The following is a 27,698-nucleotide window of genomic DNA, read 5'->3' as shown; positions in this document are numbered from 1 at the left end:
GCGTTGCCATCTCGTCTGGCTGCATTGCCAAGTCACACTCAACTGTCCATCCAACCAATCTGCACTTCGCCTCATTGCTCTTCATCACAAGTCCATCTCAAAACTGCAACGCGATGGGCATCTTCAGCAAAAAGTCATCTTCATCAGGCGGCAAGATCCCGCCAGTCGATGCCAACATCCCTCGTCAGTCGCCCTTTGGCGGGGGTGGGCCGACGCCAGGCCCCTATGGATCTAGGGAGACGGCGGGCATGTATGGCCAGCAACCGCCGCCCGGTCAGCAGCAAGGTGGTGGATTGAGCGGCTACGGGCAGCAGGGAGGCCAAGGTGGAAGTTACTACCCTCAGCAGCAGCAACGCCAGCAGTACGGCCAACCACCCCAATACGGCGGCGGCGGCGGCGGTTACCAGCAGTCCAACACCTTCCGCGATGCTAAAGCCCCTTCAGCCAACTTTGGCTCTGGCTACGATGCAGCCTACGGTGGCGGCTCACAAGGTGGCGGTCGCAATCAACAGCTCTCGCGCAACATGGCCTCAGCCCAGGACGACGCCGAAGCGGAATATGGCGCAGGATCTGCTGCCAGCTATTCCAACAACAACGGCGCCTACGATGGGGTCGAGCAACAAGCTCAAGAGCAAGACGAGGAAGACGACGAAGTCGAAGCGGTCAAACAGCAACTCCGCTTTACCAAGCAAGAGTCCCTTTCTTCCACCCGCAACGCGCTGCGCATCGCCCGAGAGACCGAGGAGACTGCTACGGGCACAGTGCTCAAACTTGGAGAGCAGTCCGACAAGATTGCGAATACGGAGCGTCATTTGGACATGAGCAAGGCGCATAGCAGCAGGGCGGATGATAATGCCAAGGAGATCGTGGCGCTCAATCGGTCCATCTTCCGCCCGAACATCCAATTCAACAAGAAGGCAAAGAGGGATGCGGAGGAGGCTAGAATTCTCAACCGACACATCGAGGAACGCGAGGAACGTGAAGCCGTCAGGAGTGAAGCGCTCAAGGCTCAAGTGAGGGCAGATCAGGCACTCACGGGCGCAGGTACGGGCACGGGACGTTTCGCCGATCGTTTTGGCGGAGGACGCTTCGGAGGATCTTCGTCCAAAGCCCTCTCGCCAGAAGAGCAACAAAAGCAGCGCCTCCAACAGCGCTCTCGCTACCAATTCGAGGCGACAGAGAGCGACGACGAGCTCGAGGGGGAGCTCGAGGACAATCTGGACGAAATTGGAGCCCTTGCTGGACGGCTCAACCAGTTGGGCAAGAGCATGGGTGCAGAGCTGACTAGCCAGAACGAGCGATTGACGAGGCTGAATGATAAGGCCAATCGTTTGGATACGAGGGTTTACGGGAGCGCGCAAAGGCTCGATGCGATCGGGAAGAAGTAATCACGAGAGCAGAGCTGGAAGCCGTGTACATAAGGTCGAGGCAGTCGCGAACTGCAATTACTCATCACACTTTGCTGATTGGGATACGAGCCATCGATATTGCATCTATACGAGAAAATAGAGACCGGAAAGCCAAGGTACAATCGACGCGAGTCGCGGCCGTCACAGATGAAACAAAGGGGGTATCTGGGGATGCTCAAAGCGCCGGAGCGCCTCACTGCTCATCCAGGAACCTCTCTCATTCAGCTCCCCTCTGCAGCTACGCCTTCTTCTTTTTGGCGGCGGCAGCGTCCTGTCCCTTCTTGGCCCACTGCTCAAAGGTGAGCAAGAAGGGGAACTGCTTCCTCACAGCCTGCAGATCGCCATGGTAGCCATCGCTGACGAACCACTTGAACATCTGCGACAAGTCGTAGGGCAAGATCTTGAAGAGGATAAACGGCGGGATGTACATCTTCCACGCTCCGCCGGGGATGGCCTTCTGAATGTCAGCCGTGCTGAGGTGTTGCGAAGCGAGCTCGATTGTCTGGCCGTGGAACTTCTGAGGAGACTGAAGGGCAAGAGCGGCTACGCGGCCGATGTCCTCCACGGCGATGAAGTCGACCTTGGTGTTGCCGAGCAGCGATCCGAAGAAGGAGAGGGCGCCAAAGCGGGCCATTCCAGGGTTGGGGTCGAAGTTATCGAAGAAGGCGACAGGACGGACGATAGTCCAAGTGCGATTCTCGCCCTTCCATTGGGCTTTGAGGTAGTCCTCAATCTTGGCCTTGGAGGCAAAGTGTGGGACTGAAGGGGCAGACGACGCCGATCCGACAGAGGAGAAGACAATGTGCTTGACGGAGGGAGATGCGAGCGCGGCATCGACGAAGATCTTGCCCTTCTCAACTTCACCGTCCGTTCCCTTGGCATCGTCGAAGGTGGTGACGAGGAAGGCGGCAGAGGCGCCGGACATGGCCGACTGGAGCGATGCCTTGTCATTGAGGTCGCCCTTGACTGGTTGAGCATTGTAATCCTGCGAGAGGGCTTGGCCGCGGGGCCCGGAAGGGTTGCGGGTAAGAGCCTTGACGTTGGCTACTTGGGCCTGAGCGAGGGCGGCCAGGGTGGCTTGGCCTTGCTTGCCAGTAGCACCGGTGACGAGGATGGAAGACATTGCGGTGCGAGTGTGAGGAGTTGGTGTGGAGTTGTTGGTGTGCAGGCTGCTGCGAAGGCGAGTTGGTAGTAGTAGTAGTTGCTGATGAGGAGAGGGACGGATGGAAGGAGCTTGGTCTCACCGCCCTTTTATGTTCTTCTTCGCGGTCTGATCAGGATGACAGACAGGGATCACTGATATCAATCAAGTGGAGCGAACCTGAGCTCGTCGCCGTTTGTCTTGCTTCTCACTCACTCATCAGCGCAGCGAGGTTGTGGCTGCAGATCGGGCTGCGCCTAACGGACGAAGCAAGAGTGAGCTGACGGGGCCCCTAGTTCCGGCCCTTAGAGCCGCCCTGAATAGTAAGCGCCGCCTTGGGGGCCACGCGACCGGCGCCTTTGAACCGCTCCCACGTTCACAGCCCAAAATCAGGGTCCGGCGCTGAGCACGCAAGCGCTGCGTCGTCGCCGTCATTGACGGCCAAGAGACGGCGGCGAATGCGACAGCGATGGCGCTCAGCACAAGACGTGAATGGATGGAGGTCTCACCTCGAATAGAATCGACAGGAGCAGCGAGCGCCGGCCGTAGCGCATAATGTCGTCTCCTCGCACCGGGTAATTCGAGGCGAGTAGAACTTCCCCACTTTGTTCCACCCTTTCTTCCTAGGACAGACCCAGACGACATCCTTCCACCCATCAACTTCCTTCCACTTCATCAGCTTACCAGCATAGACTACGACCGTTGACCAGCATGTCCGCAGCCGTGGTTGCAGAACAGCACCCACCACCGTCATCATGGACGAAAGCGCGGCGCTTCTTCTCCGGAGGCAAGCGATCGAGTCGCGCCGGTAGTTCAGTCAGGGGCGGCGAAGCTGATGGGGCTGCCCAGCCTTACCACCTCGAGGACGATGATGCAAAGGATCAGGGAGGTCGCTCAAGTCCTGCGCCCGCCACTACGGCCGGCGGTGGTAAGGGCAAAGAGCCTGCAGCCGCCGCAGCTGTGACGGACGCAGCGACTCAGCCGGCAGAGCAGGACAAGCAAGACGCTGCGCTTGCTTCTCAGCCAGAACGGGGCGACGCAACTCCAGCCGCTGAGGGATCAACTGCGCAGAAATCTCGTCGCAATTCGCAAGCATCCGCTGTGAGCGCTCCTGCTGGTGAAGGCGAGAGGGATCAGCCTGCTATAGAGCAAGAAGAAGACGATGGGACTGGGGACGCACCGGCAGTAATTGAGTTCCTCCACAAAGGAGCGCCCTACTTTTGGTTGAGCAATCACTTCCTGATTCCCATTTACTACGATGGAATCAGGTACTCCTCAGCAGGTGAGCAAGCGGCACAGACATTGAGATGACGATGCTGCAGGACTAACTCCTACTTATCCCACCGCAGAGCATCTCTTCCAATCGCTCAAATTCCCGCATCGTCCGGACCTGGCAAAAGCCGTTCGCCGAGCAGAGACGCCTTCCGAGGCTGTGAGGGTGGCACGCAAGCATGCGCCTGATGTGCGAAAGGGCTGGAGGGCGGAGGGGCTCAATGTCATCGCAATGAGAGAAGTCTTGTAAGTGCCAGCAGAGTCAGGTAGCGAGGTTGGGAGAGAACCACAACTGATCACTGCATCACCATTTTTCTCCGCAGACTGCTCAAATTCACGCAGCATGGCGCCTTGCGCTCAAGGCTGCTACAGACGGGGGAGTGAGTATCAGCTGCCCAAAGAGTAAAGTGAAGGCCAAGGCTGACTGTTCCGTTGCCCACCTTCCCCGCTTCGCAGCGCCGACCTCATCAATGCTTCGCCTACCGACGTCTTCTGGGGCGCTGGTCGAGGCATTGGAGCCTCCAAACCTGGCGTTGGGCGCAATGAGCTGGGCAAGGCGCTCAAGGCTACTCGCAACCTGCTGGCCGAGTCTGCTGGCCTTGGCTGGGGCTCGGGCGCAAAGACTGTATGACCCGTTTCTCGTATATAGAAGCCGCTCTTCAAGATCGCTGTGCTCTCTTCGTTTCTCGCCGATTATACGCAATCCAGCATGCCATTGTTTTCAGCTTTACGTCGAGAAGGGCTGCTTTGCTCACCCACTCTCATCGTAAAGGGCACGGGCCATCAACTTTTCTGCCCGCCCTGACCTTGCCCCCGAACTCGACTCAACTCCGAGCACCGGTTCGGCCGGCCTCGACTTGCTTGCTGAGACGCCAAATTTACGAGCCTGTGGTTGTTGCCTGGTCATCACAAAGTCACCTTTCTCTCCTACTTTGACTATCGAATCCTCATCGCCCGCTTTGATCGCGCTCTCCTATTCGCTTCTGCCATTCGCCCTCAAACCCACCCTGCTGTCCGTGTTGCTTAGGCCGCCTCGAGCGTCCTGTTCGTCGCTCGCCCGCCCACGTCAGCCTGTTGCTTGGCTTGCTGCACATTGCGTCGACCGCTCGCCTAGCCTCCGTACATTGTGCGAGCCCCGCTCGCAGGCCACGACGACGGCGGGGATCCAACACTGGAAAGAGCACCGAGCTCAGCAGCAACAAGTGAATGGACACGACCCCTCGCTCCACCTTTGCCTTATCTTTACTACCACGACCATCATCATCGCCATTGCCGTTGTCTTCCTCATCGTCTTCATCATCAACATCGTTCGCAGCAGCATCCTCATCGTCTGAGGCGCACGCAGACGCCGGATCAGCGTTGGATCCTCCACTACCACCACCACCAACAGCATTGTCGGCTCCCTCCTCGCATCCACCTACACATCTATTCGACCAGCATCCTGAAACAACAACTGGCAACGTCGTCGACCCTAGCATCAACACAAACACCGGCTCAACATCCGCTCTTCAGCTGCTGAATATTAGCGGCACTCAGCTGGACGACACCCTCCGATCCTCCTCCACACCCGCACCGCCGCAAGCCATCACGACGTCTGACTCAGAGGACCGTATTCAGTCGTCTCGCCCTCCAAAGAGGGTGCGCCTGTCCCTGGAGGAAGACTCATCGCCATCATCGCCCTCGTCATCGCTATCAGTAGACCCGCAATCGGCCATCTCGCCGGACAGTCAACGTGAGTGGGGCGTCGCAGCAATCGGTGACAACCGTCGTTCCCAGTCGCTTAACATTCAACCCCTCTCCCCCTCACAGCATCGCATTCTCGAATGTCGCGAGCATACAGGGGCTCATCAGCCTCGTCATCGCATCATACGAATGGAGGTGGCAGCAGCATCAGTAATGGACACGGCAATGGCGCCAGCAGTATGGACATCGAAGCAGGACCGAGTAGCAACGGTCATAGCCATCATAGACATGGCAGCACCAGGTTCAGCAACGGCAAAGATACCAACGGCTCGACGTCGGCATCACTGCCACCGCCCGAGACGGCCGACTATGCAGGCTTTCGCCCACTCTATGAGGGCAGCAGAGTCGATCGAAGAGAGCTTGTGCGCCTGACTGTGCAATCGCTGCGTGAGATGGGATACGAGTGAGTGCAGCCGCCAAGTGGACCAGCATATAGAGAGTCCAGCTGATCTGAGGCCCCCTTTTTCCATCACTCAGATCATCTGCAAAGTCGCTAGAGGCAGAAGCAGGCGTCATCCTTGAGCACCCGTCCATCACCGCCTTTCGCTCAGCTGTCCTCGATGGCGACTGGCGCAACGCTGAGCGACTACTCATAGACGGTCTCACCTATGCGGCAGCACGCAAAGCGCCAGGTTCCAAGGACTCGGTCGTGGCAGGATCACACACCGCATCGACATCAGCTTCGTCCAATGGCGCATCTTCGTACTCTACCGCTGCGGACCTCGACATCGTGCTACGTGACCCCGGCAGCCAGTCGCTCGACTCGATCCGCTTCCTCTTGCAACAGCAGCGCTACCTAGAGCTTGTTGAGGGTGGCCATACCAAGAAGGCTCTCTCTGTCCTCCGAGACCGCCTCACGCCGCTCAGCCACGGATCAGATCGTCTCCACCTCCTGTCGAGCCTCGTAATGTCTAGCTCACCGGAAGAGCTCAAGAGTCGCGCCCAGTGGGCAGGCACCGGCGAGCTTTCACGGCGAAAGCTTCTGGAGGACATCGAGTTTGCCGTATCGCCCAATGTGATGCTGCCCAGTCGCCGTCTACCACATCTCCTCGAGCAAGCACAGATGCATCAAAAGCAGCTCGATCCCTTCTTCAACCTGCCCTCGTCGTCGCACATCTCCCTCTACACCGACCATCGCTCTGACCGGACCATCTTCCCCTCGACTACAACGCACATTCTACGTGGCCACGAGGATCAGGTATGGGTCATGGCCTTCTCGCACGACGGGCGGTGGCTTGCCACGGGCGGGAAGGACAAGGTAGTCATCGTGTGGAGCATCACGAGTGAACGTTGCGAGATGGTCACGAAGCTTGGCCCCCATAGCCACGAGGTTTCGACCGTGGCTTGGTCACCGGATGATGCGACGCTGCTCGTTGCGTCGGACACGGACGTGTACCAGTGGCAGTGGCGCACTAGCGAGCAAAGCGTGATCAGGCGCGCGCACAAGTACACGATCTATGCCGCCGAGTGGCATCCAAGTGGAGACAGCTTCGTGACTGCTGGCATGGACGGAGACATTACCTGGTGGAGCCTAGGGAAGCAGCGTATCGCTGAGTGCAGAACATGGCCATCTCGCGTTCTAGCGTTGCGCTTCACTCCGGATGGCAGGTATCTTGTTGGCGTCAGTTGGAGATCAGCACCTCTCAAGCAAGGCGGCCAATCAGCTTCAATCTCAAGCTCGACTACAACGGGCGGCAATGGCGGCTTGGCGAGGCTCTCTGCAGGTCATCGCGGCTCTGCCTCAACCAATCGCTCCTCGCAGAACTCTTGGTCGCCGTCTGAAAGCCCCTCGCCCGTACACATCTTCCGGACGTCGACCGATTCAGGGGCAGCATCTGGCTCTCAGTCATCCCAACCAGGCGTGATAGGCGTCGGTGGAGGGTCGCGAACATTCAACGAGGACCAGCGTGGCGCCCTCCATTTCTGGGGGGTACCTTCTACTCTCTCCGCTGCCGGCAGCAGCGAGCCGGCCAAGCTGACAGACCTAGGTACGATCTACACCGAGCAGGAAATGGTCTCTCTCTACCCATCCATCGACTCGCAACACATCTTGGTCAATCGAAGGCCTAACGAGCTGCAGCTCTGGGACATTCATGAGCAGCAATTGGTTCGCACCTTCCAGGCCGGTCACCGAATGGAGCAGGACATGATCCGCTGTTGCTTCGGTGGGAACGAGGATAATTTCGTAGCGACAGGAAGCGAGGATGGAGCCGTCTACGTTTATCACCGGGGCACAGGAAAGATGCTCGGCAGACTGGTAGGCCACGATGAGCGTGAAGGGCAGAGAAGCGTCAATGCCGTGGCCTGGCACCCAAGGCTGTGCAGTCTCCTCGCGTCCTGCGGGGATGATGGAACGATCCGCATTTGGCAACCAGAAGCCGTGGCTGCTGCGGTCAGCAGTGCTGGAGGAGACGTTGACTACAGCGGCGGAAGGGATCGAGCGAATAGCTTCATCGACCCAGCTGTTGGAGGGCCGAGACCGGGCTCGACCCTCTTCTCCACGGGCAGCGGCGTCCCTTCATCAATGTCTGCCGCAGCATCCTTCAACGCGGCTTCCACGGGCCCAATGCCCTTCCCGTGGTCTATGAGCCCTATGCGACCTTCTTCCCCAGAAGATCCGGAGGCTGCTGCTGCTGCTGCTGGCGAGGGCCCACATGCTACGAGCCTAGTCGCGAGGATGCACGCGCAGAGGGCGAGCAGGATGGCGGCGGGTGGGGCAAGTAGCTCTAGCGGTGCAGGTTCGGGTGGATTAGTAGGCGATGATGCAGAGATGGCCGAAAATGACGAGGGCGAGGATGAAGACGAGGAAGATGAAGATGATGATGAGGAGGATGAAGATGAGGAGCTGGAAGAGGAGGAGGAGGACGAAGACGATGAGGAGGACGACGTGGAGGAGGACATTGAGGAGGACGTCGAGGTTCCTGGCATCCTGTAGGCGGGGCAGTGCGTCTACGGTACACGTGCGGTACGTCCTTCCTCTTCTGCGCATCCAACACGACAAGCATATGGCTTGAAGCATTGTCAATGATCACGACTCTTTTCATTAGCATCTGACTGACTATTGCAAGGCCCATTGAAGTGAACAAAGCATGATGATTAGGCTGGCAATGCCCTCGTATTTTCTCATTTCCGCGATTTGAATCAATCCACCTTTTTGCCGCCTCCACCGCCTCCTCTCGCAGGCCCCTTTGGTGGTGGCCCGACCTTGATCGGCGAGCCGCCATGCGCGCCCATACCACCAGCGTGAGCGTACGTAGCATGCTGAGGCGCCGCTCCTGGGCTGGGACCTGCGCCGTTGAGCAGCACTGCACCAATCTGCACGTCAGGCGACTCGCTCCGCGCTTGCTGCGGCAAATGTACTTGCTGAGTTCGTCTCGCTGGTGTCGCAGCTGAAGACGAGGCGGCTCCCGTCTGTTGAGCGGCAGTAAAGGCTGCGTATGGCTGCTGAGCCTGCTGAGCCGCACCGTTGGGGCCCGCTCCCCACCTTGATGCTTGTTGCGCTTGGCCCTGCCCCTGCCACACACCACCTACGAATTGCGCGGCCGTTCTGCGACCGAGCGCTGGTCCTCCTGACGCCGCGCCTCCATTGCCCATCGTGCCAGCCGCTCCACCCGCCCAACCATTGATGGTCGAGGCGTCCTGCCCGTAGCCCATCCCATTCACAGAGCCCTGCCCGCCATAAGCTGGTCCTCCAGAATAGAAGCCCGCTGCTCCTCCAGTACCACCGCCATATGCCGCGACGCCTGGCGTCTTGCCCGCCATAGCAGCACCAAAGCTCTGATGCGGAGCCCCTCGACCGCCGTACCGTGAAGCGCTCTGCTCGAGGTAAGCCACGTCACTGCCAGCTGGAGGGGCGAAACGCATGGCGATCCTATAAAGTATCGCTGTGGGAAGGAAGAGGGGTATCCTTGCCGGCAGGAAGGCCGACTTGGGTGTTCCCGCTGCTGAGCCGCCCTTGCTTCCTTCTGAGGAGCGCGGCAGCGGATTTGCGAGGAGGGCGAGGACGGTACAGAAGGGGTAGATGGCCATGAAAAGGAATAGATTGACTAGCCCTGAGGGATGGAAGTAGGATACCGCGGTCGGCAGTAGGCCGAAGGTGGTCATGTATGCCCACCGGCTCTCTACGTATCGTAATCTGCGCTCGATCGGCCAACCCCTACTCGCCATCACTGGATCAAAGCAGTAGAAGGCATCTACCGCACTGATGAGCCCGAAGGCCAGCGCTGGCCCAACAAAGGGCACGTAGTTGCGTACGAGCAGAGCGAGGAGGGCGTAATTGATGAAGAGGAGCGGTTGATACGACTGGAGCAGGATGCGCCGTCTGAGGTTGGCGGAAGGCGCAAAAGATGAGGCGCTGAACGAGGTGGAAAAGGCGCGACGATGCGCTTGCAGCTGATAGGCCGTCTTTGCTACGTCGAGCGTCCAGGACGAGGCCATATAGTATGAGATGGCGATTACCGGGTAGAGCCAGAGGACGCTGCTTGTTTCGCTCCATGTCCCAGCTGCATCACGTTTGGTCGATGATGATGAAGGAGAGCTGCGTGGGTAGAGCTGCGCAGGGAAAAATGCGAGCTCAAAGAAGAAGATGATGAGAACGACTGCCGAAGAAAGGATGAGACCCTTGATCATGCTCAGCCGCACAGCCGAAGATTCGACGACCAGGTGCGCAACCTGTCGCCATCGTAGCGAATCTGTCCATCCCGCTCTTGCGTAGCCCAGATGCTGCCGCACGCTAGCACCTAGTGCTTGGAGGGACAATGTTGAAGCTGCAGATGCTGATGAAGAGGACGCATATGACGCTGGCCCAGCCGCAGTCCAGGGTAGATCGGCCTGGTGCGAAGAAGAGAGAAGCGGCAAGCCGACGAAATAATCATCGTCTAGTCGTGCTGCCCCTGGCCCGCCTTCGACATCTACTGACGTGAGGTCGAGGGAGGAGAGGCCGCGGAAGTGAGCCATCGCTGGCGAGTCGAGTGAAGCTGTATGCTATGAGCGGTAGTGAAGAGAAGAAAAGCGGAGCGAGGGCGAGAGAGAGCAACACAAGCACAAGACAGCAGCGCCGAGTTCAAATGCAAGGGCGGAGCGACGACAGACCATCGAGCCGCGCCCGGGCCACGGCAAAATTGAGCAGCCACTCTCCACGTCAACGTCCGATCTTCGCTCCCTCGCCGATGCAGCCAAGCAGACGACATTCGTGATGATCAGAAATTGAGAGAATCGAGGCAAAGAGGAGTCTTCTGCCTCGATGATGATGTATTTGTCTTCCCGCCAACGTCATTAATCTATCACTTCTCGCCCTTCGCTCTCTCGCCATCGTCATCCCGCGATGAGTTGCTCCCTTCACCTGACTCGCCCGACTCGCCGCCAAGCAGGTCAGCCTGCTTTTCCCTCTCCTCCTGCTGTTGTCGCCCCTCTGCCGTAACAGGCGTCTTCTCTGAGTCTCCAATAGTGAACCTCTGATCGCCATCCTCGTCATCATCCACATCGTCGTGATACGCTCCCGCGCCGCCCTTCTCCTTTGAACGCAGCAACGCCTCATCGTCGCCCGAATCGTCGTCCTCATCATCGCTGCCTGGACGGAAAGCGTCATAGATCTCTCTCGTCCTCCTTCCACTTGCACCATCGATGCCACGTCCACCAGGCCCTCTGGCCCCACCTAGGCGCGACATCTGCATCTCGTCCTCGTCCTCCGGCACAAACTCGTAGTCGCCCGCATTCGCCCTCCTCTTGCGGCTGCGACGTCGCAGCACAAAGAAGGCGACGGTGCTTCCCGCAAAGATGATGACGATACCTGCAGCAACAAAGAGCCAGGTCGAGTTCTTCTTGAGCCCAGTGAGATAGCCCGTGTCCCCCTCTGGCTTCGAGCCGGTCCAATCCTGGTGCGACTCTCCCGGCTGAGAGCCGTGGTCGGAAGGCAGATGGTCTGTTGGTTTGGGGCGTTGCGAGGTCGGGCCACTACCAGCCGCGCCGCCCGCAGGCGTCTGTGCTGCTCCTTCTCCTTGCACCAGCGTAGTGGAAGGCGCAGCGGCCAGCGTCTCGTGGAACTCGGCCGAGTCCTCGGGGAAGTTCCAGACCTTTGCCAGCTTAGCATCAATCGCCTGACCCCAAAGCGTCATACTCCACGCCCAGAAGTTGCCCGTCGTCTTCGGATTCGCGCGGTCGTACACCACCATTGTCCAATCGCCTACGGGTGACTCATCCCAGTGTTTGAGGGTCATGAAGCCCCAACCGGGGAAGCCGGTGGTCGCATCATCGAAGCGGCGTGGGCGGGCAAGGACGGACTTGGTTCCGTGAGGCGAGATGAGCTCAACTTCGACATCGCCGCGACGCTCGTGCGTAATCCAGACGCGGACAGTGACATGTTCGATGCTCTCGAGATTATCCCGCTTGAGCATCTCAGGCGTGACCTTGAAGACCGACTTGACGCCCTCTTTGCCGACCAGCGTGCTGTCCTTGGGGATGGTCAAATTGCCCGAGTTCGACCAGGCCTGCGGCTTGACGAGCTTGTGACGCTTGGTCTCCTCGATGAACTGCCAGGCATCGATGATCCCGTACCCATACTTATGATTGTAGTGACGACCAGCTTGGGTCTGCTGCCAGTCCTTGTCGTTTGGGTTGACCATTTGCGCGCTGTGCACTGCGATGTGCTGCATGTCTCGCCAGGTCAGTTCGGGCCTGATCTGCAGAGCAAGAGCAGCCACGCCTGCTACGAGGGGAGCTGCTGCGCTCGTTCCGCCGTGGTTCGAAGTGCAGCGATTGACCCCGTTCCACGCCACATCCGTCGTATGAATGTGGTCATTGGATCCCGAGCTCCACCCCGAGGCCAGGTTGGATGAGCACATCTCCGAGTAGTACGGGTGCAAGTTCTCGCGATCCACCGCAGCGATGGTCATAGTGTAGATGGAATTGGTGTAGCCATCGAAGTTGCACTGGTCGTCTGAAGCGCCACCATTCCCGCCGGCAAAGACGTAGATGCTTCCCTTGCCGTTGCGGCCGTTCTGCACGCCATTCAAGATGGCCTTGGCAATCAGACCCTTGGGCGCGTCCATGCTTCGTCCATCGTCTGGCGGACCCCACGAGCAGCTGTAGATGTGGTTGTCGTGGTAGGCGTAGTTGAGAGCAGCGGCTTCGTCAACGTCGGATATGGGCCCGGAGAGGATGCGCAGACCGGCGACGTGGGCATCGTAGGCTACCCCGACACCGCAGACGTCGTTCTTGATTGCCGCAATCTCGCCTGCGCAGCGCGTGCCGTGCTGGTCGTCTGCTTCGCGGGGCTCGGGCAGGGCGGTGTGAGCATTGAAGTCGTATGAGCCGCCGGCAAACTAGCGCGGGTGGGAAAAGGCAGGGGGGTCAGCTTCTCTGCATTTGCGTGTGATCTAGCAGCTACTCACGAAGTTCTCCTTGAGATCTGGCGAGTGCATGTCCACTCCGTCGTCGATAAGCGCGACAGTCACTCCCCTTCCCGTAATATTCTGCGCCCAGACCCCGGTCAAGTTGAGGTCATTTCCGATTCTCTTGTCGTTCACCAGATGCCACTGCGTAGGAAAAGTAGGATCGCGAATGCCAAACTGGTTGGCAACTTTGAAGATCTTGTCCGTAGTCAAAGCAGGCGGACGAGGTAGAGGGTCTGGGTAAGGCTGCGGCTCTGGACCAGGAATGGGATCCCTCTGCTCTGGGTAAAGGTGAGGCGTATCCCACGGTGAGTAGATGACATCGCGCTTGTGTCTTCGTCTGACTTCTTGGCGCTCCACGGCCTTGATGGAGAGGGCAGCGGCATGATGACGTTTGGCTAGGCCGTGGGAGTTGGTGTGGCGCGAGCGAAGCAGCTCAGTCCAGCGTCTGAGGACGGCGTCTGAGTGTGCAGTCTCGGCGTCTCTTGCTCTCAAGGGCTTTTCTGATCGTACCAGCCAGTGATGCTGCAGCTCGCCAACTCGCTCTACGAACTCTGCTCCCAGCAGCTCTGCAACCTCGCGTGGGTCGATGTCGGACGACGCGCGAGTCTCGACGGCGTAATAGTGATGTGTGTCGTATGATCTTCTGGCAGGTAGAGGCGTGCGACGGACACTTGTCTCGAGCAACTCAGCTTCGCCAGCATATACTGAGCTGAAGAGGGCAAGGGCGAGGACGACGAGGGACAAGAGTGCGGTCCGCCGCCTTGCTGCTGAGAGAGGGCGGGACATGGTAGGCGGCGATGGAGGTTGAAGAGAGGTCGATCGATACGCTAACTGGGTGACCACGCTAGCTGGTGACGAGATAAAGTATCGCTGTCGAGATGAGGTAGCGGATGTCCAGCGCTGCTAGCTGCGGTTGCTCTCACGGCAAGCGGTTGGACCCCGTACGGAGTGGCCTTGGAGCGGCAGTCGTGCCGGTTGCGATGCTGCTCTGGGACTCGATCGTCGAGCGCGGTGAATCTTGGAACCAAGGTAGCGCGAATTTGGTGAAAGATGGACGAGGCCTGCCTCTGATCAAGGACGGTAGTGAAGAGGAACGAAAGAGGCGCAGAGCTGGCCGGATGAAACGAAGTGCCTGTCTGCCTGCCCCGTACGCCCCGCCGCATCATCCCTTGCCGCTCGTCTCACTCTTGCCGCTCCGCTGCTTGCTCGCCTGTCGCTCGCTCGCGTGGTCGTGGATTCACGGTGGCCCGAGCGTCAATCTGCTCGCTCCCCTCGAGCAGCACGCTACTTGTGTCCGTTCCTCGCCTTGTCCTCACTCATGCGCCCTTGGAATGGCAGCTATGCTGTACGCCTCCCCAGTTCTCACGGACTTCGATTGAACCCCATGTTCTCAAGCTAGCGCGGAGCAACGAGCTCCCTCTCCACTAACGAGAAGCTGCCCGTCGAGGTCCTCGAGCAAATCTTCGCACACCTCAACGTCTCTGAGCTTTACCGCTGTCAAGTCGTCTGTCAAGGTGAGTGCAAAGTAAGTCGAGACACGATCAGGCCTTTCTGATCCTGGTCACCGCGTCTGCACGCTATAGTTTGGCGCAAGGCCGCCCGCAATGACTCTCTCTTGCGCCTCATTTGCTGGAAGGAGGGGTATCTGCCGTGGGGACAGCATCTCGACCAACTACTGGCGCCTCAACGCACGACGGGATGTAGCGATGGCAGCAAGTACTCTGCATATCGTCTCAGTGGTCGCGACGAGAAGCATGCTTCTACGCTCGAACATTTGCTCAAGACCAGTCATCTTCTACGCACCATCAAGTCGCCGCCTCCCCTCCAGAATCTCAACATCGGGCCTTCAAAGCCCAATCTGACAGGCGTAGTCAGGTGCTTCTTCTCGAGCTGGGACGAACAAAGGATCAGCAATATCGGACCCTTCCACGTTGAGTGAGCTCCGCAGTGAAGATGGGCCGGACTGTTGAACGAAGAAGCTTACGGTCCCTGACTGCATCGCAGCCCGGTCGACAATGTCATCATCGCAATCAACTCGTACGGAGAATTAGATGTGATTGATCAAGATAGCGGAGCCGTGCTCTGGAAGGATGCAGAAGCCAGAGCAAGCAGTCATCTGGATTTCAGCGAGGGCTGGGTAGTGCATGACAGCCGCGATGAAGACGGTGTCGGTGTCCACCTTCAGGTGAGTCGCATGATTGAGCACCGGCCGAAGAGCAAGCTGAGGCGATCATCTCTCTTTCCCTCCTTCTCTAGCTGAGGAAATTTGACAGGCTCGACCCGCAGCAAAGCCAGCCGCGCCGAGGCATCTTGTTACCAGCCGCCTCCATCCGCTGTCCCGACACTCCTTCTGCTGTCCGCCTCGTCTGGCCTCATCTGGTCTTCTTTGCGCATGCTAACATATTCATCTACGATGTCAGCACGCTGAAGCTAGTAGAGCTGATCCCTTTCAGCCCGCGTCGTCGGGACAACTGGCGCGTGCACTACATCAGCTTCGACGAGGACTTTGTCTTCCTTCTGGCCTTGCACACGGGCGTGCTCGACGATTCGGGTTTACACGTGCTTGATCGAAAGAACAAGGGAAAGAGCGTATATCGCCCTACCCGCTGCAGCTTGCGCTATGCTACGGGGTGGCAAGTGGATGGCCACGGGATGGGCGAGCTCTGTTTCGATGGGCGACCGATCAAGGACTGCCCCGTTAATGGCATCACGACGGAGCTGATACCCAGCAATGGGCATGGAGGGGACCGATACGTCAAGACAAATCGCTGCTGCGCCGTCCATCCGGACCCCAAAACGGGCAGTCTCTGTCTCAGTGGTGCTGGCGCACTCGTCGTCATCCCGGAGTACAAGGACGTCTTTCGAAGGCTACGCGGGCGAGATAAGATGGGAAATCCATTACGAGAGATTCAGGTCGTCGGTGTCGGGGAAGCCGCCAAAGCGGGCACAATGACCGATCTTGCCCTCGCTGACGGCGTGGCAGCTTTTGTTTCATCTGTGAGCAGCTCGTGGTCAGCAATCGTCGTCTAACAGAGCTGAGTATGTGACCTCGTCCTTCATCGCAGGCGCACTCTCTACCTGTTTGGATCGACCTCGCAGCACTTATCCGATGGCGCCCTATGACACCCAAGCCCCGTATCACCACCTTCTACCCTGGAGATCCAATCCTCTACGACGCCACTGGTCTCGCCTTTTACGGTGCGGGCGGCATCAGGCTTAATGCAGCGCAGCTCTACGTTGCCCTTCGGCTACTCAGGCCCCACGCGTCCGACGGTTGGTCCGACACTCCCTCATGCGGTGTCCTCAAGATCGACTTCGGGGCCATTGTTCAAGCTCAGCTTGCCTTCGCAGATCGCAGTTTCTATGACGAGCCACCGGGGACAACCATTCTTTTCCCAATGCCAACGACTGCACAGGGGCTAACTCGCGCACAGCAGCGCGAACCTGGTCTCTTGCAGCATTTAAGTCAGGGCTCCACCCGCGAGCTCGTCTTTCCAAATGGGACTCGTAGGACACGGAGCGAGTGGCTGCGCGAAAATTCGTCGCCTAGACTTGACGAAGAGAGACTCGGCGGTTGAGTGCTGTGAGGCCTGAAGGGCTGATGAAAGGAGCGGACGGCAGTAAGAGCTACTGTAGTTGACAAGGATGGGGTAAGGCGGAGCTCGTCGCGCCTGAGATGACCGCGACAGAATGCAGCAAGGCTGCGGGCTATGTCGATATGTCTTGTCTCAGCATTTAAGTAGTCACCAGTTTTTCTTACCTTTTAGCCCAAAATGCCGAAGCCTTGCACTTTGGACTGCATCCTGCGTTGCCACTCTCCTTCACGTTGGCTGCCCTTCCCACCCTCATAGAGCTTGCTCAGTCGCGCGACACTCGCGACACTCGCGTGGCTCTTTTCCCCGCTTCGAGTCCAAAATCCGCCTGGCTTGGGCGTGCATGGGCGCTAGCCTTCGTTGCCATCCCAGATTCCCCTCGACGCCTTGATGCGCGGTATTGCTTCCACATAAGACCGCACTATCCCACCATCGTCATCGGCCTTTGCTCTCGCACTCAGCCTTAGGCTACTCAAGCGCCCTCAGCGGGCTGTCTTCCGCTCGAAGCCCCCATCTGAGAAGCCAGAGTGCCCTCGACTACTTCCTCTCAATCAAACTCGTCAGACGCACTCTTCATCAGACTCGCCAGTCTCACGCTGGAGAGCGATGCTGGTCGATCAGCTCCCGGACGAGGTACTGTCCTTGATTCTCTCGAATCTCGAGCTTGCTACCTTGTACCGCTGCCATCTTGTTTGCAAGCGTGAGTATCGAGATTGCAATTGCGAAACCAGCATGCGGTTGACGTTTTCGACATCTTCCATCCTCGTACTTATTCGCAGACTGGCGCGAAGTGGGTCGCACGGATGCCCTACTACGAAGGGCCTGCGTAAATTTGGGCTTGCTCGAGGCTAACTCGTACTTAGGAGACCTTGCTACCACGTCGCGCCTGCCTCCTCCGACGGACGAAAGGCGGCTGGGCGATGGCCATCGACATTCTGCCTTCGAGCTGTCGGGTCGAGACGCGAGCGATGCTGCCTCCTACGAGCAGCTCCTAAAGAGTAGCCTGATACTCCGCAAGATCAAGTCACCTCCGGAGCTGACGTCTGTTGACCTCGAGCCTGCGCCGCCATGTCTTCAAGGCGTGGTCAAAGGCTATTCAAACCATGCAGACGAATCAGAGAGCGACATCTGGCGAATCAAGCTCGACCCAATCGACAACGTCTTGATCACGTCAGGCGCAAAGGGCGGCCTTACGGTACTGGACCTCGAGAGCGGCCAAGAGCTCTGGCGAGAGGCAGATGTGAAGCAGTATGCCCACGTGGAGTTCAGCGAGGGCTACGTGGTTCACGACCGAGACGGCCTTGATGAGCAAGGGCGAGAGACTCATTTTCAGGTGAGCGAAGCGGACGCAGCAGAGTCCATGACAGAGGCATGGGGAGCTCATTCACTTCACTGATCACATACAGGTCTGGAAACTCGAACGCCTGGTCAAGGACCCTGATGAAGCTCGCCGTGGGGTGCTCGTCCCGGCCGGGACCATCACTTCTCCTTTCTCACCACGAGCGTTTCGCCTCATCTGGCCTCACCTCGCAGTCGCAAGCGCAACAAGAGTCGCCGTTTTTGACGTCACGACGGGCGAGCTCGTCGAGCAATTCGAGATGTCTCAACCTACTCAGCCAGACTGGGGAGTCTTATACATCGAAATGGACGAGCAGCACATCTTTGTATTGCGCGCTACTGTCCGTGGCGGCCAGCGCGACGGTCTATACGTGTACGAGCGTATGAAGGGGGGGCGCGAGCTCTGGAGCCCACTGGCACCTCCGTTCCTGCGATCACAGATCATTTGGACCGCTGAGGGACGTCAAATGGACTTTCTGCGGTACGACGGCGAGCCGCTACAGTCCTGCTCGACGCTCGGCTTTGCGCAACAGCTCATGCCAGCAACTTGTGAAGATCAAGACCTCTACGAGCGCACAGATTGGTGTAATGCCGTACACGTCGATACGCGCACTGGAAGTTTATGTCTCGCCGGTGATCAAGGAGGCTTGATGGTCATTCCAGACTACAAGGAGGCTTTCAGGCGACCTTGCCCTGCCTCGAGCCCATCAGAAGAGGAGCCTCAGCCGGGCATCCCAACCATTGGCGTTGGAGCGGACATTAGCAGATCGATATACCCCTACCTGGCCGTCGCTGACGGCATAGCTGCATTCACTTGCGCTGCAGATAGTCTGCCTGTCTGGATCGACCTGGAAAAGTTGATTTGCTCAAGACACAACGAGGATATCGATTGCGAAGCAAGCGAGGTCATTTTGCCAACGTTGAGCACCTTCTATCCTGGTGATCCCCTACTGATGGACTGCTGCGGTTACGATTTCACCGGTGCACAATGCATGCAGATTGACGCCCGCCAACTTGTCATGACCTGCAGAACGATGACCGACGTCGAAACAGGCAGGTTTGGCGGCTTTAGATATCAATCACGCAGCATTGCCCTTCGGCTGGACCTGGGTGACATACTGAAGGCAAAGCTCGCTCAGCCGTCTCAACCATTTGAGAGACAGGCATACCAGACTCGCGTTCATTTCCCGAGGCGTACCGCTGCCCAAGAGGCAGAGAAGGCGAGCTGGCGCCGTCTTCAAGACCAAGACCCAGAGGTGAAGCTTCACTTGCCCTCCTCGGACTTTATCAGCCGAGCTGATTGGCTGGCCGGAAGAATGCCCATCGGCATGGAGGTTGAGAGGGAGGTGGAGGAGGAGGAGGAGGAGGAGGAGGATGAAGAGGGGGACGAAGAGGACGAAGGCGAGGCGGGAGAGTCGGGAGATTCGGAAGGAGATTCAGACGCAGGAAGAGATACGGACAGTCGCGAGGAAGAGTAACAGGGGAAGGGGACAGCTGCGAGCTTCGAGTCGTGGAAAGATAGCTGCTACCACTGCCACACTATCACAGTAGACGACGAGGTCAGAGCAAGCGGGCTCGGTCAGATCATACTCGACGAGTTCCTATCGTCCTCAGCAGCTCGGCCACCTGCAAGAGTCTCATGATGGTGGATGCCACGCTCCGGGGAGCTTCCCAACGTCCTACCAGGAGCACGTCTGACCTGTCGAGCGCGATCAACAGCGTATGTCTCGCGGGCGAAGGGTGGAGGACCGTAGTCCTCATGCACCTCATCCGTCTCCTCATGCCCGTCAATTGTATTCCGAAGAAGCGATGCAGTTGATCTCTACCATCATCAGGCTCATCATTGTCAATATATCGATACCTTCCTCATCGCTTTCGTCCTCCTACTAGCTCTCAACTCCTGCCCAATCGTCCGCGGATCCATCTTCGGCTTCACTTTTCGTCCAGCCCGTGGCACTGCTGTTGTCCTCTTGGTTCTCGAGCCCGTCAAAGCTATCCGAGTCATCCTCCCTTACCTATTCCATGTCGCCGGACCGCCAGCCGATGCCGACAGGAGGCTTAGGTCCAGCTTAGGTCCACCCCAATACATGGTACGCCCACCGAAGCGAGAAGTCGTTTACGAAAAGCGATTTGTCATCCAGTAGGATGGCGAGGGCCGAGGTCAGGTGGTGGTTTCAGCATCAAGCACGATTGACAAATAAGAGCGAATGCTCCAAGCGTTGAGCCTTCACGAGGCGGCAACGTGATCCATTCAATCTGCTGAAGCGCCATCTTTCTTCAGTCGTCATCAATGCACAGCCTTGCGGGTATCGTCGTCACAGTTGCTGTAAGCGTCATAAAGCTCATCTCTCCCTTCCCATCGACAAAACGCCCTGCCTTCCTGCTTCATTCATTCCCATCATCCCCCTCCGTGTCCCGCCCGTGTTCCCCGCTCCTCCATCCCCACGCATCGCGCCCTGCATCATACTTGCCTTCACGCTATCCGTAGCATAGTGCCTCGCCGAACAGCTCTGGCATCCGCAGATGTCTGAGTGACGCGGAGGGGCTGGCGAAGAAGCAGCCGCGTAGGCCCCGCGGTGCTGCTGATCGTAAGGTGAGACCGGCCTGCGGTCTTGATCGCGATCGCGATATTGTCCGAACTCTCCTGGTGACACTGAAGGGGCGACAGGCATGGTAGCGCGTCTGTTCTGTTGCTGTGGTCTCTTCAAGTGATCCCTGTCGTCATGCGCGTCCTGCCCAGCGCCTCTCCTGCCGAAACCACTCGAAGGAGCCGTAGAGGTTGTGGCAAATTTCTCGGCCTGGTAATGAGCCTTCATCCTCGCAACGAAGGAGCGCTCCGACTCTGTAGAAGATTGGCGACGACGCTGCGGCTGTTGCTGTAGAGGCGGACGTTCGAAGGCGGCAGAGTGGCGCGGATAGGGGCCGTCCACCGAGGAAGGAGCTTCTTGGCGGTACAGCTGAGAAGTGGGCCTTGACGGTGGTTGTAGCTGCTGGCGCGCAGCATCACGAGAACGATCGTCGTACCGATCAAACGTCCTCGGTGACCTCGGCGCCTGGCTGGACGACTCGTACGAAGATGGAGACATCCTCCCCTGATCCCTCGCTGACGGCGCGACCAGCGCGCCACCTCCACCTCTGCTACTCTCAGCCGGCGGTGGATTTGCCCTTTCCACAAAACGCAGCCTGTCCTCGGCCTGCTGCAGGCGACGCTCCAGCTCCGTCTCTCTCTGCCTTGCAAGGGCGCGCTCCCGCTCTTGTTCCCAGCGGTGCTTGACAGAGGGGGAAGGGCTGAGTGTTTCGCCCGGTTTCTTTGCGACTGGCTTGGTCGGTGTCACGGCGGGCGAGGGGCGCAGAGGCTTGGGTGAGGCCATACGAGGCATGCTTGGCGATGAGGTAGAGGTGGAAAGCGGCGCCTCGCTTTCTTCGGGAACGGCAGGTGGGACCTGCAAGCCGCCAAGGGCAGCTGTTGATGAAGGCAACGGATCGCCCTCGTCCGGTGTCCGCGGGTAGGGCGAGGCTGGCGCTGTCGAGGAGGAAGAAGACGAGATGGCAGATCCGGTGCCGCTTGGCCCGCTGCTGCTGCCATTCGCTGAGCCGCTCGTTTGCGATGAGTCGCGCTGCAGTGAGGAGGATAGAGGTGAGGACGAAGAGGACGAGACCGCTTCGGCTGGCGTGCTCTTTCTGGGGACGGGCTGGCCATCCCTGATTGCCGTCGAAGCTGGCCCGTGGTCAATCATTGTGGGCTCGGCGGCCTGTGAGTGCTGACTGTGCGCTGAGGCTTTACGCTGCACTCCCTGCCCGACATCTTTGATCACTCGGAGGCCGTTCTCAATCTCCCCCTCTGCCCCCTCCTCCTCTTTTTCCTCCACGATGACCCTTTCAGCCTGCTCGGACTGTTTCGGGGCTTCGTCGTTGTACGAAGCCCCGAGCCGAAAATCCCGCTTCTCTTTGGCCGCGTCCACCTCTTTTCCGCTCGAATCCAGTCGGGGTAAGGCAGCGGCCAACATCGTCTGCTGCTGCGGGTTTGGCTTATCGCTGAAGGCGAACGAAGGGTCCAGCCCTTGATGCCCGCCGACCTGCGGTGAGCCAAGCAGCGATTGAGCAGCCAAGGCAGCGTACTGCTGCTGTTGTTCCTGCTGCTGATGCTTCCACTCGCCCACGGCCTGGCTTCTCACTTGATGGAGTGCCGCCTCTTTGGCAAGACGTTGCGCCTCAGCAGCCTGCGCCTCAGCGACAGCAAAGTGCGCCGCCACGCCGACCTCTTCCTCACTGAGCTCTATCGGAGCATTAGAGGGCATGGCCTCGCTTGAGCAGAAGTTGACCCACTGAGCCAGTGGCCCGACGTTGGGGCCTGACCGGCGCACCGTCTCGCATTGAGCGCGGAACGAGGCTTCTGCTAGCCCGCCGACTGCAGAGGCGACGAGCAGCGCCGTGCTGTGTGACTTGACGCCGATGCTCGACGCGTGCGTGGTCTTGGCCTTGGCGATATCGTTTGTAAGAGAGGACATGGTGGCGATGTACCGGTCGTGAGCCTCGAGGGCGCGCGGGCCTGACTGCGCCTTCTTCCCATCGTAAGTCGACTGGACTTTGCGCACTTTGATCTCAAGGCCCTGTACCAAGTCCTCGTGCGTACGCTCCTCCTTGGCTACTTTCTTGAAGTACTTGGCACACGCCTCATTGAGTGCTTCGTACTCTTTCTGAACCATCTTGGCGTGCTTGCTCGTGACCTCGTGCTGCGCCTCAAAGATGGCAGCAGAATGCTGTAAAGCTGACGCCGGCGCAGCGGCGACGACAGCCTTGTTGTTCTTGGCCAGCTCAGCACATGACTTGAAGAGCTTCTTTTCGCATTTGGCGAGGGCGGCCTGAAGGTCGCGATATTCGTCGAGCTGGGCGAGGAGGGTCTCGAGTGATTTGAGAGATCTGTGGAGATCGGCACGGTCGACGGGATTGGGATCTGGAGAAGAAGAAGAGGACGCTGTGCGCTGACCCTGAGCTGCTTGTACAGGAGCCGCGAGGTACTGGACAGCGCCCATCTGCCCCACGGACTGCGGGCCAGCACTCTGGCTCATCGTTGTCTGGCCCGTAGGGTGGGGACTGAGGAAGGCCATTGGCGTTCGCGGTGCAGCCGAATACATGGGCAGTGTGCCACTGGTGGGAAGGTCGAAGTAGGCCTGCTGTCGTGATTCTGGGATTGTCGCCAAATTGCCAGCCGCGGCCGATCCAGGTGCGGGGGACGCGCCTCGCTGCACGCCAAAGCTCTGCTCGCTCGGGGATGAGGAGCCCGCGAGTTCCAGGCGTTGACCGTCGTCTGATTTGCGACCAGCTACGGCGGGCGTGACAGGCGTCGAAGCAGTGGCAGGTCTGCTCTTGTCCGAAGACAGGAAGTTGGTCATGCGCTTCATCGGAAGCGCGTCGTGAAGTCAAAGTCGTGGAAGTCCTTTAAACAGCTGTAGGGTATCACGAGTCGTAAGTCGTCAGGGGTCGTCGTCTGTTCACAGCCACCTCATGAGCTGGCAGAAGGCCGTATGGTCGTGCAATGAGGGTTGAATGTCAGGAAGGAAGCCGGTGCACGATCCTCTTGTTCCCCTTGGGCCCCCTGTACAAGTGGACGACAGGAATTAGTGCCAATTAGGGGCTCGGGGCAGCCGATCCCTTTCCGTCTCGGCGAGAGCCACGTGGCTTTGCGCTCCCAGCATCGGCGGACGTCGGCGGCCAGAGCCACGAGGGAGGAAGCGCTGCGTCGTCGTCGCTCGGTGCGAGGGCCATTGCAAATGCGCCTCGGCCTCATCCGTGTCCTTCTCCGTCCTCAGCAACACCATCCCCAGACCTTTCACCACCTCGTAGCATCAGCAGCAAGCAAAGATGGGCCTCTCCTCGACAATCTACCAGACCATCTTCAAGAGGAACTCCGTCTTGTGAGTGCGCGGCACACGATAAACAGCAGATCAGCAAACTGCTCGCCTTGGCAATTGTGAGAGATCGAAATGCTCACCGCCGCCATCATTCCCACCCTGCTCTTATGTTTCCAGCGTCGGATCCATCTTCTTCGGCGCCTTTGCTTTCGGCCTTGGCTTCGACACTGCCACCAACAAGCTCTGGGAGAACCACAACAAGGGGGTGAGTAGGCGCACGGTAGCTTTTGATGACCGGGCAGCTTGATTCAAGGATTGCAGCTGGTCGGGGATGGGCGACTGGCTGCAGATAGGCAGAAGGAAGGGAGGGCAGGTACACTCTCTGGGAGAGGTATCGTGCAATCTGGTCGCGCTGCTCGACCTTGATGTGGGCCAGAGTGAATGAGGATGGGGACAATACGACCCCCCTGAAGACTTGGAAGACCGGCCCTCCAGTGTCTGTTGCTTCAGTCAACCTTCCATCGAGAGACAGATCGTGTTCTCTCCAGCAAGGCGGGGTCAACGCTCCCTTTGCTCTGAATCCGCATCTCAGAAGAATTCAGCTCGACGATGGAGCTCAAGAGCGTACGACTGACCACCCGCATACATTCTGTCCCCCTCCTTGCGCTCAAACCCCTCGCAGAAGCTCTGGGCTGACATTCGTGACAAGGTCGGCGGCTCAGAGGAGGAGTAGAGAGCAAATGTCACAAGTTTTGGGCGTCTGAAGGAAGCATATCCGAGCTGCATGCAAGCGACGGAGAAGGGGGTGACGATGGTAGCGGCTGCGTAGGAATGAGCATCCCTTTTCGTAGTCGACCTTCCGGCTGATCGCCGACAAAGGAGTGGAAGACTGGAGCAGATTCAGAGCCAGCTGCCGCGCTCACATTGAGTCGTCAAGCGACAGAGCAGCAGGATGGCTGCCCCGTCGTGGTGGCTTCGCACTGCGAGCCACGTACTGATCAGGGTAGCAGCCAAAGAGAGAGTGCAGCGATGGCCAGGACGCAGATCAAAGACGACAATTGCCGCTGACAGAGAGTAATCAGCCATTCGGCCGCATCGCGAGGATGAGGCTGCCTTGTGTGAGAAGAAGAAGAGATCGGCATTGAAGCCAGCTATCATGAACAAAGGGCGACTCCTCAGCACAGCGGTCTCTCTATGGCCTCTGTCCTCCCTCAGGCCTCTCCCCCTTCGGGATACTCCAGTTGACGCTCAAGATCAAGTTGTCGTAGCCCTTGCCATCGACCCTCTGCCTGGCACGATCGGCATCTTCCCTACTCTCAAACGATACAAAGGCGAAGCCCTTGCACGCGCCCGTCTCTCTGTCCCTGCCCACGTAGACACGAATGACCCGCCCGAATCGCGAGAAGAGCATGCGCAGGTCCTCATCGTCCGCATCTTCGCTGAGGTTGGTGACACGAAGTGTGGGGAGATCGTCGCGGGAGAGACCGCCACCAGGGGGGCCGCCCATTCGCTCTCCTGTGCGGTTGGCTCCGGCACGCATTGAGGGTGGGACGTACTTGCCGCCTGCTCCACCTGCTCCTGCTCCACTTGATGGTCCAGCGAGGCCAGCAGCCGCGACTGCAGGGTTGGAAGGGTCCACTGCCGCAGCCGTAAGGTTCCCCTCCTCCGGTCCTCCCTCGGCACCAGGGATCGTCTCCAGCGTGTCCCTGTAGGGGCACTTGGAAGTGAAATGCCCGCCCTTGCACAAACGACAGCTGATAGCCTTGTTGGCCAGCTGCTGCCTCATGCTCTCCATTTCGTCCTTCTCCTCCTCCTTTGCCGCCCCGTCGCCGCGCGAAGCTTGGAGCTTGAGTTGCACATTCTCACCCACCGTGGTGGTGGAGGAATGAGGGCCAGCAGCACGGTTCTTCTCGGCGCCAAACTTGACCCACTTCTGCTTACGCTCCGCCTCGGCGGCGTTGACTGTCGTCTTGACGGTGGTGCGGCGCACACGGCGGGTGACCTTGACGCGCTTGCCTTCGGGATTCGTACGGTACTCGACTGTGACGCGAATCCCATTGGGCTCCTCACGCTCTTCGACCTTGGGGGCGTCACCGGCGACTGAAGGGCAGGGAGAGGGAGCAAGGAGGGAGTTGCGCTTCAGCGGCCACTCGTAGTTGCCACTTGGCTGCGCTCGTCCGACTCACCATCGTCGTCGATGTCGTCTGCCCAAGACATTTGGGCCTTAGCCTGTGCCGCTGACGGGGTGCTGACAGCGAGAAAGTGAGAGAAATGGTCAGTTGAGAGATCCACGTCATCTCTTGTCATCACTGCGACGCACGCTTCTTGAACGGATGGCGACATGATGATGGTTGAGATACCAAAGTGGTAGCAATGGGCGCTCAGCTGATGCCTTGTCCAAGTCTCGTCCGCGGGCTCAGCTGCAATTCGCTCCGTTCTCCTCGTCTTGTCTGACCTCCGCCGGCGCCTGCCTCTTCTCTCTCTCCCTCTCGCGGAGCCGCGCGCTGACTGAATCTCAGCTCAGGCGACCAATCCACAGACGAAAGCCTGTCCGGGCGGGCGGGGCTCGACGGACCACACGGCTCGCCTTCTTCTTTTCCCAGGCAAGTTACCAGGCTGATCATCACATCTCACTCATCTCCTTGCGTCACGATGGCAGCATTGCGTGGCTGCGTCGCCTCTTCGTCGAGGTCGGCCATCAGCACCTCGAACATGCTGCGCTCTGCCACCACTTCCTCAGCCCGAGCTACGACCTCTTCTTCTTCCTCCTCCGCAAAGCGGCTTGCCCGCTTCTCTACCTCTTCACCACCGAGGCAGGCAGCCGCTCAGGCGCAGCGTAGCTCCTCATCATCAGACGCTACGCCGTCATCCCCGTCAGATTCGTCAGCTGCACCTCCACTCTCATCTACTGGCTCTAACCCAGCTCTGAGCCCCTACGACACGACCGAAGAGATGCAACAATGGTACCGCCGACAATACCCCGCTTCTCTTGCACTCCCCGACGACGTCCTCCTTCAAACATTCACGCATGAGTCATACGACCAAGGCATGGGGAAGTCAGGCCATAATAGACGGCTGGCCTTCTTGGGACGAAGAGCAATGTATCTCTACCTTTCCCTTTTCCTGCACTCGCAGATGGCACAGGCTGCTGCGACATCCTCCTCCTCTTCAGCATCATCAGCATCGGCCGCGGCTTCCTCCTTCCTGTCCTCCACCGACCAACTTGAGAAACTTCTCCAGACCTCTCGCCTAGGTGACTCGGTGGGTCGCTCATTGAAGCTCGAGCAGGTAATGCGCTGGCGCCCAGCCGTCTCGGACGGTCAAGCAGGCCCCAAAGAGATCGGCCTCTTCAAGATCCGTGGGACGACCGTAGAGGCACTGATCGGCGCCATCTACCACCAGCATGGGGCTGCTGCCGCTCAAGCCTTCTTCGGCTCCAAAGTCTTGCCGGAGCTCGGGACCTGGGGGGAAAAGCATGGGTCATTGAGTGCAGCAATCGACCAAGAGGCGAGGAGAGGAGGGGAATTCCTCGAGGCAATGAGCGCACAAGGGGCTGGGGACGCTGTGCCGGAGAGCGAAGTGCAGGCGGCGGCTACGGCGGATGCGCAGGCCGCTGAGTCGCATGATGGTAGCAGGGCATTCGATGGTGCAGGAGCAGCCGCGGCGAGGGGCTTTTCGACTCGTAGTAGCAGCAGCAGCAACAGCGCCGCTGGTGCGATGAGGAGGACAGCGGGTGCGAAAGCAGGCAATGTAGTCTTTGAGGAGGGTTCGGGCGAGGCAGCTACATCGGCTCGAGCTGCAGAGGGCAGAGCATGAGCTTGAAGGAGGGTACGAAAGAACGATCAAGTCAGCGGTGCGCATCAATTCTCATTCGCATAGCATATACGTTCCTCTGCGTTGGATCGTGGTTGCCGTGAGAGGTCCATTTGCTTGCAAAGCCGCGTCTCGACAGGCGGACT

At 58.9% G+C, this 27,698-nt stretch overlaps 13 protein-coding genes across 13 annotated transcripts; 8 read left to right on the top strand and 5 right to left on the bottom strand.

Moving 5' to 3' along the window:
• Positions 1 to 524: 524 nt before the first annotated feature.
• On the top strand, positions 525 to 1,388 carry BDZ90DRAFT_254575 (hypothetical protein; the record flags this gene model as incomplete). Its single annotated transcript, XM_025507827.1, has 2 exons — positions 525 to 1,044; positions 1,123 to 1,388. 2 exons carry the CDS (start codon positions 525 to 527, stop codon positions 1,386 to 1,388), a joined length of 786 nt encoding a protein of 261 aa, XP_025360565.1.
• Positions 1,389 to 1,464: 76 nt separating this feature from the next.
• On the bottom strand, positions 1,465 to 2,664 carry BDZ90DRAFT_233551 (NAD(P)-binding protein). Its single transcript, XM_025506670.1, has one exon. It carries the CDS (start codon positions 2,530 to 2,532, stop codon positions 1,648 to 1,650), a length of 885 nt encoding a protein of 294 aa, XP_025360564.1. The 5' UTR covers positions 2,533 to 2,664; the 3' UTR covers positions 1,465 to 1,647.
• A 597-nt stretch (positions 2,665 to 3,261) lies between these two features.
• On the top strand, positions 3,262 to 4,453 carry BDZ90DRAFT_222413 (DUF1768-domain-containing protein; the record flags this gene model as incomplete). Its single annotated transcript, XM_025504527.1, has 4 exons — positions 3,262 to 3,832; positions 3,900 to 4,068; positions 4,146 to 4,202; positions 4,279 to 4,453. 4 exons carry the CDS (start codon positions 3,262 to 3,264, stop codon positions 4,451 to 4,453), a joined length of 972 nt encoding a protein of 323 aa, XP_025360563.1.
• A 440-nt stretch (positions 4,454 to 4,893) lies between these two features.
• BDZ90DRAFT_54662 (WD40 repeat-like protein) lies at positions 4,894 to 8,603 on the top strand. Its single transcript, XM_025509667.1, has 4 exons — positions 4,894 to 5,554; positions 5,632 to 5,968; positions 6,043 to 8,012; positions 8,103 to 8,603. Exons 1-4 carry the CDS (start codon positions 5,029 to 5,031, stop codon positions 8,498 to 8,500), a joined length of 3,231 nt encoding a protein of 1,076 aa, XP_025360562.1. The 5' UTR covers positions 4,894 to 5,028; the 3' UTR covers positions 8,501 to 8,603.
• Positions 8,601 to 10,608, bottom strand: BDZ90DRAFT_54608 (hypothetical protein). The gene has a single exon (XM_025509666.1). The coding sequence runs from the start codon at positions 10,519 to 10,521 to the stop codon at positions 8,707 to 8,709; it is 1,815 nt and encodes a 604-aa protein (XP_025360561.1). The 5' UTR covers positions 10,522 to 10,608; the 3' UTR covers positions 8,601 to 8,706.
• A 195-nt stretch (positions 10,609 to 10,803) lies between these two features.
• On the bottom strand, positions 10,804 to 14,074 carry BDZ90DRAFT_280931 (hypothetical protein). Its single transcript, XM_025509323.1, has 2 exons — positions 12,954 to 14,074; positions 10,804 to 12,884 (listed from the first exon to the last, which is right to left on the bottom strand). The coding sequence occupies exons 1-2, from the start codon at positions 13,740 to 13,742 to the stop codon at positions 10,848 to 10,850; spliced, it is 2,826 nt and encodes a 941-aa protein (XP_025360560.1). The 5' UTR covers positions 13,743 to 14,074; the 3' UTR covers positions 10,804 to 10,847.
• Positions 14,075 to 14,274: 200 nt separating this feature from the next.
• On the top strand, positions 14,275 to 16,756 carry BDZ90DRAFT_267523 (hypothetical protein; the record flags this gene model as incomplete). Its single annotated transcript, XM_025508709.1, has 6 exons — positions 14,275 to 14,301; positions 14,356 to 14,470; positions 14,540 to 14,891; positions 14,961 to 15,141; positions 15,213 to 15,953; positions 16,022 to 16,756. The coding sequence occupies 6 exons, from the start codon at positions 14,275 to 14,277 to the stop codon at positions 16,532 to 16,534; spliced, it is 1,929 nt and encodes a 642-aa protein (XP_025360559.1). The 3' UTR covers positions 16,535 to 16,756.
• Positions 16,757 to 16,916: 160 nt separating this feature from the next.
• BDZ90DRAFT_54545 (hypothetical protein) lies at positions 16,917 to 18,046 on the top strand. Its single transcript, XM_025509663.1, has 2 exons — positions 16,917 to 17,249; positions 17,329 to 18,046. The coding sequence occupies exons 1-2, from the start codon at positions 17,156 to 17,158 to the stop codon at positions 17,943 to 17,945; spliced, it is 711 nt and encodes a 236-aa protein (XP_025360558.1). The 5' UTR covers positions 16,917 to 17,155; the 3' UTR covers positions 17,946 to 18,046.
• A 2-nt stretch (positions 18,047 to 18,048) lies between these two features.
• On the top strand, positions 18,049 to 19,880 carry BDZ90DRAFT_54564 (hypothetical protein). Its single transcript, XM_025509664.1, has 2 exons — positions 18,049 to 19,177; positions 19,382 to 19,880. Exons 1-2 carry the CDS (start codon positions 18,148 to 18,150, stop codon positions 19,528 to 19,530), a joined length of 1,179 nt encoding a protein of 392 aa, XP_025360557.1. The 5' UTR covers positions 18,049 to 18,147; the 3' UTR covers positions 19,531 to 19,880.
• BDZ90DRAFT_54570 (hypothetical protein) lies at positions 19,820 to 23,492 on the bottom strand. The gene has a single exon (XM_025509665.1). It carries the CDS (start codon positions 23,287 to 23,289, stop codon positions 20,230 to 20,232), a length of 3,060 nt encoding a protein of 1,019 aa, XP_025360556.1. The 5' UTR covers positions 23,290 to 23,492; the 3' UTR covers positions 19,820 to 20,229.
• Positions 23,493 to 23,749: 257 nt separating this feature from the next.
• Positions 23,750 to 24,555, top strand: BDZ90DRAFT_280929 (ubiquinol-cytochrome C reductase; the record flags this gene model as incomplete). The annotated part of the gene is made up of 3 exons (XM_025509322.1): positions 23,750 to 23,802; positions 23,917 to 24,004; positions 24,422 to 24,555. 3 exons carry the CDS (start codon positions 23,750 to 23,752, stop codon positions 24,470 to 24,472), a joined length of 192 nt encoding a protein of 63 aa, XP_025360555.1. The 3' UTR covers positions 24,473 to 24,555.
• A 376-nt stretch (positions 24,556 to 24,931) lies between these two features.
• On the bottom strand, positions 24,932 to 25,956 carry BDZ90DRAFT_246791 (translation initiation factor 3, RNA-binding subunit; the record flags this gene model as incomplete). Its single annotated transcript, XM_025507575.1, has 2 exons — positions 24,932 to 25,839; positions 25,926 to 25,956. 2 exons carry the CDS (start codon positions 25,954 to 25,956, stop codon positions 24,932 to 24,934), a joined length of 939 nt encoding a protein of 312 aa, XP_025360554.1.
• Positions 25,957 to 26,247: 291 nt separating this feature from the next.
• On the top strand, positions 26,248 to 27,628 carry BDZ90DRAFT_233543 (hypothetical protein). Its single transcript, XM_025506669.1, has one exon. The coding sequence runs from the start codon at positions 26,392 to 26,394 to the stop codon at positions 27,553 to 27,555; it is 1,164 nt and encodes a 387-aa protein (XP_025360553.1). The 5' UTR covers positions 26,248 to 26,391; the 3' UTR covers positions 27,556 to 27,628.
• The last annotated feature ends 70 nt before the right edge of the window (positions 27,629 to 27,698 follow it).

The sequence above is a fragment of the Jaminaea rosea genome, assembly GCF_003144245.1.
Source record: "Jaminaea rosea strain MCA 5214 unplaced genomic scaffold BDZ90scaffold_12, whole genome shotgun sequence".
NCBI classification, from domain to species: Eukaryota; Fungi; Basidiomycota; class Exobasidiomycetes; order Microstromatales; genus Jaminaea; species Jaminaea rosea.
This window is presented reverse-complemented; position numbering and strand designations above follow the sequence as displayed.